This window comes from Drosophila subobscura, chromosome O (assembly GCF_008121235.1).
Source record: "Drosophila subobscura isolate 14011-0131.10 chromosome O, UCBerk_Dsub_1.0, whole genome shotgun sequence".
Classification (NCBI taxonomy): domain Eukaryota; kingdom Metazoa; phylum Arthropoda; class Insecta; order Diptera; family Drosophilidae; genus Drosophila; species Drosophila subobscura.
Genome location: NC_048533.1, coordinates 21,629,945 through 21,642,100, shown reverse-complemented (window position 1 = coordinate 21,642,100; position 12,156 = coordinate 21,629,945). Strand labels below are relative to the sequence as shown.

The 12,156-nt window shown below is 46.2% G+C and overlaps 1 protein-coding gene across 3 annotated transcripts in view; it reads left to right on the top strand.

Moving 5' to 3' along the window:
- Positions 1-12,156, top strand: part of LOC117899019 (probable serine/threonine-protein kinase mps1) — a 120,336-nt gene that overhangs the window by 50,008 nt on the left and 58,172 nt on the right. For 2 of the 3 annotated variants that reach the window (XM_034808778.1, XM_034808779.1), the window contains exon 2: positions 7,744-7,925. In XM_034808778.1, the coding sequence (XP_034664669.1) occupies positions 7,744-7,925 (182 nt within the window). Of the gene's footprint in view, positions 1-6,847; positions 7,033-7,743; positions 7,926-12,156 lie in introns of those variants that run through there. The other variant, XM_034808780.1, reaches the window with a different exon arrangement.

Here is a 12,156-nt window from a genome sequence, read left to right as displayed (position 1 = left end):
TCGACTCAGGGTTGCCACAGTCGAGGTTGCTATCGATTGGGGGATCCTTCAACTTTGGACAAGTCAATCTTGAGGCAAGTGCTGCGGCAATTACCCCGCTAATGCGTTTGCGCATGCGTCTATGGCCTCCAGACACGCTCTCGAGTCCCGCATCGAACGGCCACAAATGTGCGAACAACAACATCATCGAGTCATTGAAATTTGAATTTGAATTTCAATTCGATTTTGTTGGTGGAGTCAGTGGTGGTGGAGAGTCAATGCCGTTGGCTGCTGAAAGTTTCTCGCACCTGCGCAGCCGCTTGCATGACTTGCCAGTCTGCACAGAGGCCTCCTGCTCAGCCTCAGCCTCAGCCACACTGCCTCTGCGTCTTCCATCTTCCAACTTCTAGTGTATTTCCACTAGCTGGTTGACTGACTTGCGTTTCATAACACCCATGAAAGCCGAGGAGTCGTGGTTGTTGCTGTTGAAGCTGCTTTTTAGTTTCACTTTTTTGTTATTTTTTGGTTTTTACTTTCACTTGCGAGCTGTGGCTCTGCCGCTGCCGCTGCCACTCGTGAAGTGCCTGGGCGATCAAGAAATCAAATTCAATTTCATTGTTCCCCGCTCCACCCCTCTCCACCCTGTCTGTCTCCCCACCCCATGGGCTTTCTAAAATGCTACAACAAATTTGATTCGCATTTGATTGAAATTGTAACGCATTTAAAAATTGTTTTTGGCTTACAATTATGCGAAGACCGAGTCCTAGCCTGCTCTGAGGTTTGGCTTTTGCCTTCACTCGCTGCACTTTCGTTTTCCGCTTCTACTCGCTGCAATTACACTCCGCAATTACAGTTATGTTTATGTTTTGAATTTATGTTGGCTCCGAAAAACCGCAACAACAATCAAAGCAACAATCACAGCTACAACAACAGTTGTTTGTTGGCCAAATTACCCGTTAGCCATGTTACGTACGTGCTACTTAGAAACTTTAAGCGGCGTCTCTCGAATGTGTTTTTCGTTACATTTTATTGTCGAATCGACTTTGCAGGCATTTCCATTTGTTTTGGGAAAGTTTTTAGAGTGTTTTTCCGCAGAGAGGGAAACAAATCAAAGCCCAGAGTAATTGCTCAATTGAGATATCAATAGTCATTCAATAGCAGAAAAGAGAGCCATCCGCTGTGGCAGCTTAACTGTCTGGGCATAAACCTCGATCACATATCACATTTCAGCACACTGTTCCAGCCTTCCCGGTCTTCTCTGTAACTAAGTTTAAACTTTAACTAACCCTCAAGCACCACCCACTGATCGGAGACCAAAGATCGATCGCTGCTCAGTGGCACTCTCCATGCAGCTTGCATCATCTCAGACCCGAGACCTGACCAGGCCAACATTCATTGCGAAAGCAAAGCGAATCGCACTCATAGTCGACAGCAGTGAGTGTGAGTCGAACCGATCGGACGATCCGGCGATCGGCTTTACTTATATAATGACCCACAAACTGCTGTGGCATCCAAAAGAAAAACAGTTTCTTTAATGACTTTTCTGGGTGCTGCCTGGTGCCTGCCTGCCTGCCTGCTGTTGTGGCTGTTGCTGTTTATTCAAACTTCATTAGGCAGGCAGCTAGCAGGCAGCCGTCGCATCTCTCAACCAATAAAGCTGAAGAGAGCGCCCATTAGACAGCTCAAACTGTTTCGCATTATGCTCGAAATGGGTTAAGTGGCTTTCAATTTAGATACAGCAGCGAACACAACACAAACACAACAAAAAATGCGAACGAACACAATATTCCATTTCGTTTTGCTGAGTGACTCAATGGGAGCAGGGACAGTGTCGAAAGGGGGGTGGTGCGGCCACGCCCATGTTCATGTTCACATGTGCACAACAGCAGCAACAACAAGAAGAAAACTTCCGGCATACTGTGGCCCAACCAACCCCATCATTGACTCACACCCGCAGCTCCTCCAAGTGCAAAAAGTGCGATGCGCTGCGATACAAATCAAATTTGTCATTCAATTTCGATTTTCCATTTGCACGTTGAATCGCAATTGGCAGGCAGAAGTTGCATGATCGTGCAGGGGAAATTACGTAAATTCTGATACACAAAGCCAGATGGATGCGAAAGGAGAACTTGCGCTTCCAATGACAATGGCAAAAACATTTATTATCGCGGACTCAGCTGAGTCAGCCTGCGAGCGGCTCGGCTCCCCGCTCGATCATATTGGCAGCGAGTGTCAAAATTATCAGGCGTTAAGCAGCCAACAATGGGAGTTGCATTTTGCGGGACAATTAACCCAAATTGTGCTGCTCAGCACGTGGGCAAAGCTCCCAACTCCACTCCCCTGTGGTCCGCGTATTCTTGCAAAATTGCAGCAGCCGGAGATGGAGACGCAGATGGAGTAGCAGATCATTGCCCAAGCCAAGCCAAGCCAGCTGGCAGCAGACCTCGTTGGACATTTGAAAGTCTTTGCTGTTGCATTTGCAGTTAACTCAAATAAAATTGCCAGGGCCGAGGCAGGGTAATGGGCAATTAGCTGCTGCAACCTTCTGGGCCTGCCTGGGCCTAGTAGTCAAACAAATGAGCAAAGCGAAAAACCCACTCGGGGGGACTCTGGAGTTTAGTTCGTCTGACATGGATATGGCAATTTGCTCGCCGGTCAATGGGATACAAGCACTCTCGCAGATACGTTCGGGCAGATAGCCTTTAATTGGACTTAACTGGCTGTCAATGGTGGCAGCAGCCAGCAGTCGGTAAAGGCAGTGCTGAAGAGGGTGCCGGGGGTGCCAGGCAGTCGGTCTCTACATGATCATGCAGGCAATGAGTGATCGCAGTCGACTCGTAGAACTGCCAATAGAGGAAAGTCGAAGGCAGGCAGGCTGGCTGCCGGCTAGAAAGGACTTTTACTTATACGTTCTAGCCTACGAAATCTAAGCACACAATTTATATTGAGTGCTGAAATTAGTCATGAAACGGCTTAAATGCAAATTGAATGCATTTCATTTCTGGTTTATGGTCAAAGCACGTCTAAATATATGTTTATTTCAAATGCAATTCAAATGCAAATTAAGTGAAAGCAAATAGAAGTGCATGTAGGAAAACATAAAGTGGATATTGGACCCCAAGGAATGAGTCATCGTTGGGTAATATGTGTGGAAAATCTTGATGTTTTTTAGCACCAACTCTTTACTAACATTATGTGAAGTTATCAAAGAATCTTGGAAACCTTTTGTGCTAGAAATCTTTCATCAAACTCCTCTCTGTTATATTTATTTCTTTTATTTAAAGTTCATTTAATTTCTGCCTGTATTCTCTGTATTTTGCCAGGAATCTTTTTATAATTTTGCATATTTTCTGCTTGCAAATATCTAAACTCTAAACACTTGTCATGCAGCTGAGCTACACAGCAGAATATAAAGAAATTTAAGCACCATTTTGGCTATCTAACCCGCATCGATTCTCCATAATTAGACTCCACTTCCGACCCATTTTTAATGGCAGTAAGCGAAAGGCCACACAATTCCCAATTCCCATTCCGCTCTCATACATTTTTGCGCTTTCAAGCTTCCCAAAAGCAAAGTGCAGATATTTACGAGTGCGAATGCGAATATCTTTTTGCTCGTTTTTCGTGGCGAAATTGCGCATGCGCCTCAGGTTTCCGGCACGCGTTCACGCATTTCAAAATGATCAATGTGGCAGCGAAGGGGTGCAACAGGCAGGGCAGGGGAAGGGGCAGGGGAGCCTGGCACGTTTCCCTGATAAACATAATGAGGATGGTGACGATGCAGCAGCAAGTGACAAATCTGTGCGCATGCGCCACTGCAGATACGCAGGGTAACTGGACCGGTCCCAGCAACAGCCCCAGCCAAGACCCCGAGCTCATTCGATTGTTTGCTTAGTTGTTGTTGTTTAAGCAACGTAATTGCTTTGACGCGTTAACCGCATGCTCCGCCCTTGCCCTGCCCTTGCCCTTTCCCTTTCCATCACTCCTTCGGGCAGCAGACACAAATATTTATGCATAAGTATGTACATGTGTATGTAGGCTGCTAGCCTTGTGGTTTCCCCTTATCTGGTGTACCGTATTCATTATCAGCTGTGGAACACATATGACGATTCCGTCTGCTAGTCGGTTGGGAAGGGGAAACGGGGAATGGCAACGTAATCGGCTCACTCGCTGGCCGCATTTCCCAGGCTGCATTCGCATTTCGGGTGCGGTTTTGCCCACTTTTGTGTGGTATGAAAACAAAGAAGAAAAGAAGGGCACACACACATACAGCCGTTCTTATGTGTCTCTGATAAGCTGCACTGCGGTGAAGTTACTGATACGAAGGAGAGTGGCTATCAGCAGCCAGCATTGGTCAGCATAATCGCAGAAGCAGCAAAACAGAAGCAGACTTCCAGTCGCACTCCAAAAATGTTTTTGTCTTGCATTTGGTTTTGTGCCATGGGGTGGTAATCTCTGCTTTCAAGCAAAATGACAAACACGTTTCCACTTTCCCTGGAGTTGGGAAGACAAAGCACAGACGGGTTCGTCTTGTTTCACGAAATTTGAATAGTACCCAAATAGGGCATGGGATCGGATGAACCTCACTCAATAGCCCCCGATTGAGGTCAAGAATCATCATCAGCTTTCCTCAAAACAGGCCCCAAGCAGGGCTTTCCCCCAGCATAAACTGTGTAAAAATTAGCCTCCCCCTTCCGCGCTCTCCGTCTTCCCATCACAGCCCGGCACACAGCGTGATGAGTAAATGCTCCAACTGCTGTCACTGTGTGCGTCATAAACACTGCATAAACATGATGGCATTACAGTCTTAAACCTAAAAATCCCCTACTAAGTGCTAAAATCCCAGCATGGGCTAAGCCAGAAAGTGAGAAGCAGAGATAGAAAGGCAAACAGATAGAAAACACGTGTTTGCGCAGGTCGAAGTTTGGAATACACTTCCAGGTAGATCGGTAGATGGAGAACTAATACTCAGTGCGGCCTGGAGGTCTGACCTAAAGTTAATCAACTCTATGCAAGAGTATTGTGCATGCGGAATATCCAACGAAAAGCGCCGTTTGCCGTTTGCTATTTGCCGTTTCGTCATCGCATCGTCAGCGGGCCGGCGCGTCATAAACAACAGAAATATTTCTCTTAAGTCAAAGTTAATTGCTCTTAAATCAAAGCGAACAGCGAGCGGCGATTAGTGGCAGCGGCAGCGACAAAGGCTTCGCGATCAGGGAACACAGAAGAGCGGGAGAGGGATATGTTGGACAGCGGGCGACAGGTAAACGTAAACACATTATATAAAGCAAGTTTTGTGACTGCACTGCGCCGACGCAGGTAGCTGCAGCATACAGCGGACAACGGTGGACATTGGACGTCGGAAAAGCTCAAAGATATACCGCGATAAACTAAACCCGTACATTTTGCGTTGAGTTACGTAAACGTGAATCGCTTTCGAGTGCTTTGAGTGAGTTGTTTTTCGGTGCCGTTCAGGTTTGCATTTCGCGAGTCGTTCGCGAAGTGAGCGAGATTGAGTGAATGGGAGAGCAGCGGCGACGGCGCAGAGAGCACATCGCATCGTGAGTGAGTGAGTGGAGCCGAGAGCGGAAGCGAGCGCACGGCTGTTGCAGGGATTGAGATACATAAACAAAACGGCAAGCATGCGAAAGGCCAGCACAAAGCAGAGAAACAAAAACAAACGTCGCGAGAAACCGGAAAATTCGCGAGTGTCAGAAAGGGATGGCGAAGGCCAGAGCGAGAGCGCAAGCAGGGTGGTGGTCGTTGCCTCCCCCGCCGCCACCTGAACGGCAAAGAGAGCAGAGCGTGCCAAAGAGAGCCCGAGCCGCAAAGCCCCCACGAAAGCCCCAAAGCCGAACGAGGCCGGCCGAGCGAGCGCAAAAGCCGAGTCCACTGCGGCCCGGCGGCAAAGGCAACCAGCCAGCACCAGCGAGCACCGCACAGAATCATTCTTGAATGCGCGCGCGAACGATTCGCACCAGCCAAGAGAGCCATCCGCCAGCCAGCCAGCCCCAAAACAGATACAAAATCCGCCAGCTAAAAATTCGCAAGTTCGCAGCCGACAACTCCAGCAAGTCGAAACAAAATACAAGGGAGAAAAGTGCAAGTGAAGTTCGTCGAAGTGAGAAGTGCGAGTGCCGTTGCGATTGCGAGTGCGTGTGGAGATACACAGATACGGAGATTCTCAGATACGCAGCTACGCACCGTTTCCGCCGTGATAGAGAGAGAGAGAGGGAGAGCGATAGATAGAGAGCGAGAGGCGGCATACGCATAAAAACAAATTAGGAACGAGGCCTAGTACCCCAAATTCACAAACCAAAACGAAGAAGAAGTTGGCCAAAAAAAGAAAAAGCAAGAAAATAATTTAAATAATTAAAAATAAACACACGCCGCTGCGACGTCAACGTTGTGTGTGAGTGAGTGAGTGTGTGTTCGTGTGTGCGATTGTTTGAGTGTGTGAGAGTGCGTGTGCGTTGTATCTGACAGATACGGATACGCCGCCCCGCCGCCGCTGACGCATTCGCCCAGCTACCGTTATACCGCTGTCGCTTTCGCCGCTGCCGGCCGGCGTTTTGTGCCCAATCAACGCACATCACATTCAACAAATTGAAAGCCAGAAAGCGGCCTCGACTCGACACGACTCGAAAACCGCTCAACGGAAAACGCGAAAATGTCAATCTAGTTGCCACACAATCCTATCGATAATCGCGGTTGTAATAAATATCTAGCACCCAAAAATACTAAATATCATCAAAACTAAATCGTTTGTGCAACACAGCAAAGGGAAAAGCAGAAACACACACTTTCATTTGGTTTTTCATTTTATTTTGGCTCGCTTTCCTCGCTCTGTTGCCAGTGCAAAGTGACAAAAAGAAATACGAATTAAAAAGCTTGAGGGAAAAATTGTGTATAAATAAATTAAAGATACACTATACTTGTGCAGCAATAACTGAATGCAGATGTTCTGCTGCCGTTCGGCATTATAAGTGTCACAATCAATTGTTGAACCTGCAAGCGGATTGTGCAAGAAAATAAATGCTGCAAGCACCCAAGGTGATTACATAATAAATGCTCGTAAAACAAAACCCCCGCATGCCCTAAGAGCTGCAAGTCTGGACAAATATTTGTTGTAAAACCAAGTTAGCAGCGTTCAAGGTCGCCAGATATATTATATATCTACATATCTTAAAGATACATTTACGAGTATCCGGCAGAGAGTGTGGTTTCTCAATTAGCGCAGTTGCATTGGCAGCACCCACGCGCCAGCTCACAGATTTTTGCATTTTACCCCCCACCAATGTCTGTATGGAGCCCTGAATTGTGGTCTGTAATTAACCTTGAAAGTCCCCCCACCATTAGAATTTCCCTCGGATTGTTATTTTGCTGTGACTATCATTTAATTGGTTTTCATTTCTCGGAAATTATTAGAGCCCTACTTTTTTTGTGTTCCTGGAAAACTGCAATAGAAATTAAAGTATTTTTTTGTGTAGATATTTTCCTTGCGTGTCAGTGGAACAGTGCCCTGCGGGGGGTGGCTGGGAAAACCACATTAAATATTTTTTGCCATTTATTCAATTAAGAATCGCTTGGCAAGTCTGCTTAAGTACATTTACCAGTCATTTCTTTTTTATGGGATGCTCAATAAACTTGCACAGCAACAATTAAAACAAATGAGTCACAGACTCGACAACAACAACAAATAAAACATTGCGACAAGACATCGAAAAGCCTGACTAACCAGTGTCTCCCTTCTCACTCCTGCAGGAACCGATTGAGCTGAAAAAGCGTCTGGAGGAGGTGCGTCTGCTCGAATCGAGACGCTCGGCACGTCTGGCCGACCAGGATCGCGACACGGACTTTGCCCGGCTCGCCGACATGAGTGGGGACCGTCGCCGCACCACCACCCACAGTATTGAGGTGCTACCACATCTGACGGGCCACAGCAAGTGAGTAGATGATCCCATGTATAAAACTAACAAAAGTATGAATGGTGGGCTGCCTGGTTGTACCCGTTTATAAAGATATATTATTCCGTTTTCTGCTTTTTCGATTGTTTTTTGCATAAATATGCAACGTCTGTGGCGTCTACATACTCGTGCACATATCAATAATTTATAAGCGGCGACAAATTAGCGGAACAAGACAGTCCCCAGCCAGTCACGGACATTATTCTAGGGACAAATGTACAAATATCTCGTATATAGAGTTGTATTCAGTCTGTCTTATCCGAGTGCTGTGCTGCGCCTCTCTGCTGCCGGCCATGCCACGCCCCAGCTGTTTAGCATAGACGCCGCCGCCGCCGCCACAGCTGTAAATGCACTTACATAAAGAGCTCCCAAACCCACTCTATGCAGCCCTCAGACGGCCAGACAGAGAGACATCGAGACAGACGAGTGGCTCAGTGCCTGGCTGCCTGGCCTGGCCTGCCGGGACGGAACGACAACTGATTGCAAAATAATTCAAATTTTCAATTACTGTCCGCTCAGACGTCGCGACGACTACGTCGAAGTTGACGACGTCGACAAAAAAAAGAAGCAAACAAAAAACAAAATAAGAAATACTAACATTTGATTAGGAACGATAAGAATATGATAGAGAAAGGGAGAGCAGAGCAGCAATCTTCTTTGCTGGATTTAAGTAGATCAGGGGAGCAATAAGTTCTCGAGCTGCCAAGTATTTAATCCCGTCTGGGAAATTCCTGGAAGATTCTGTGAATCTTCTGTGAAGAGCATTCGCTTTGCGACTTTCGTGAAACTGGGGGAATCGCCACGCTGATTGTTGCGTATTCCATTTCAATTTAAATTGATAAGCCTCGCGCGCCGCTGTGCTGTCGAAACTATTAGTCGAGTGTGCAAAGGCTGGGCAGGGACAGGGCCAGGGGCTGGGGATCGGATCGCTGAATGCCGGCCACGTTCTCAATTGATAATAAAAATAATAACAATAATAATCAAAATAAAGAAAGCAAAAGGCGGGCGGCTAGCCTAGAGAGAACAGAACACAGAAGCGGAAAACAAAAAGCGCAAACGAGCGGGCAAAATATGGCGCGTCATGTCCCAGGCGTTGGTGGGGATTCATTTGGAGGGAAATGGAACTTCAATTGCGTCGCAAATGCGAGCGACGACCCATCCAAAGTCGAAACAACAAAACAGCTGGAAAAGTTGCAGCTAAAACTAAAAATCATTGTAAAATAGTTGCCGCTGTCGGCAAAGAGAAACTGCAATGCGCCAAGAGGAGGCCCAAAGTCAACAGCAACCACGTTCCATGCCAAACCATACCATACCATACCATTCCGCTCCGTTCAGTTCCATTGTGTCCGTTGTCTGTAATAAAATTCAAATAAAATTCAATTGAGTTCAGTGCGAGTCGCTGCGCCAGTTTAATTTAATTAATTACAATGCCAGCGCAGAGCAGAGCAGAGCTTACAGTTTTCTGTAGCGGCATCGGACACCCTGTAGTACATGGGATAGCAGCAGAATTAGTTATTAATGTCCAAATATGCATCACAAATAGAGAACAATTATTGAAACTGGTATTTTCGTTAGCTCTCAATTTTAGTTCATTCTTTGTAAAGTCTTTCAGCTCTTCCTTATGTTTCCGTTACACCCACGCACCCCACCCCACCCCACCGTCTACCCTTTTGCCATCTCCAGTACCCGGGGCATACCCTCGTACGTAGTCGTTTGCCGGCTTTCGCCGGGTACGTCGCACTTTGTTGTTGTTGTTTCAGTTTCGTTTATCTTTTACTCAGTCGCGCAGCCTCTGCCGCCGTCATTCCATTCCATTCCATTCCATTCCCTCCGTCTCAGTCGCAGTCGCAGTCCAGATCCATGTTGTTATTGTTTCATTGAGTTCGAACTCGAATGCGAACGCGGAAGTATTTTTCGTTTATAGTATGTTTTCGCACACACTGATACGCAAATAAGCTCTCCCACTTGAGTCAGTGTGTGTATGTGTGTGTGTGTGTGTACCGTCGTCTATCGTCGCCATATTCTTTATGTGGCTTGATGTTTTGATATGCCAACCCCCTCCGATACAGAGAGCGAGAGCGAGAGAGAGACACACGTGTAATGATAACAACTCGCTCACCTTGCACGGAGCCCGCTTCCGCTGCTGCTGTTGCTGCTGCTGCTGCTGCTGCTGCTGCCTCTGCCGGCACAGCTCCCACCGCCCCCGTGGCTCATCGAATGACACGCGCTTCTCACGTAATGCGACGTAATATCAAAAAGCCCCCCGCATGCTCCCGCGTGCCGTTCCAGTTCCACGCCATAATCTGAAATGTGCTTTTCTCGTTTACGTGCGCGAGCTTCTTTCCTGCCTCCCCCCTACTCCCATTGGTATTTTGTTTTTAAAGTGTTCTCTCTTTTTATTATTATTAATTTACATAGTTTACCCCTTCACCGATCTGCCAACCATCCCCGCTCTCACATGAGGAGTGCCTGCTCTGATAGTTCGAGTAAACAGAAATCTATTTTCCCGATGCGAGCAACGTTTTTCTTTCATTTCCCTCTCCCAACGTGTTTTTATGATAATTTGCTGGGTAAACAAATCAACAGTTAAATAATATTTACCTCTTGCTCAGTCCCAGATTTAGTCATATAATAGTTGTTATTGAGGAAATAGTTTGCCCAGAGACACTTCTGAAAATCGTTTTGTACTTGCGGCTAATCTCTGCACAAATCTTCGGGCATCCCTCGCTGGCAAGTGCCCGGCTGCCAGCCCACCCTTAAACTGTCATTTAGGACCATAATATGGCAGTGTAATTGCAGACAAAGAACACGGAGGAGACACAACGAGAAGGAGTAGGAAAATAATGCAGAAAAAGCTTCGAAGTGCGACACAAAAGATACCCTATTTGAGCGAGGGATATCCACTCCGATATCATAGTTAAGAAACGACTCAAAAAAACAAAGAAAAACCCATAAAGTACAGAGAACAAGAACAGAAGGTTCGAAAAAAATGGCAAGCACTGAATTAAATGCGGCAAAAAGTGGTAATAAATATAATAAGCGCGTAATTATCGCGTAAATGTCAATTTACGCGGCGAATGCGTTGCGTCAGTGCTAATTTTTAACGCTCGAATGATCCTTAGTTCCCCCCTGTCACCCGCTGTCAAACCCATTTGTAGTGGTTCGTGCGGGGTGTGGGGCAGAACGCCCGCTCGTCTCTAATGGAAGCGTGTAAGCGTCAATTGGCCAGGTTGCTCTGTCGCTGCTGCCTGTTGTAATTGCAATGATTAACAAAGATGCAGCAGGGTGGACAGCAGGGGGGCAAGCTGCAGTCTCCCGGTGCCGCTGCTGTTGTTGTTTATTGCAAAAACAAACAACATGAGAAAATTGCAATGGAAAAAAAGAGAACAGAACAGAAAAGAACATCAACAAAAATTAATAAAAATAATTTACAAACGAGTTTACCGTTGCGAAACAAAAAGCAAGCAAAATGCACACAAGCACAAGCAAAAGCAAAAACAAAAGCAGAAAACAAAAACAAATGCATAATTACAAAAGCAAACAGATAATGATAAAAGAACGAATCGGTCTGTACCCTATAAAGAGCTGTAAATATTTCTTATAAATATCTGCGCATTGCACTGCTTGGAATTTTATTTAAATAATTAATTCAATGGAACAGAATAGACGAGTAAAAGTCCTTCGAAAGTTATAGAAAAGTTTACCCGGATGATAATTCGGTTTAGTTTTAGTGTTAGTCATGCTATTCGCTCAAAGTTCGTCCCTTTTATTCCGAGTTTGCGGGTTTCCGAGTTTGCCAGCAATTTCCAATGCAAATTGGTTGAGAATCTCTGGCTACCCTTCAGCTGGGACATTCCAATGACGAAAACTGCATAAACAACAAGTTCAGGTGACGTCAAGAAATTAGCTTTAGCAACAACAACAACAATCATCAAAGTGCACGACAATTTATAGAACAACAACAACAGCAAGTGGGAGCAGGCAAATTCAGCTGCGGATCGTGGCCAAGGAGCAGAATAGAGTAGAAGAATTCTGAATCCCAGCCGGCAATTAGCCGAGACTTGAAAAATATTTACCCCGTTGTTTTGTTCTCAGTGCTGCCAAAAGAATATACGTATGTACAAATATTATTATGAGCGACTGTGTTTGTCTTGCCCTCAAAAATACGCGGAGAGCAGCAGCAGCGAGCCGGCAGCCAGCAGCAGCGGCA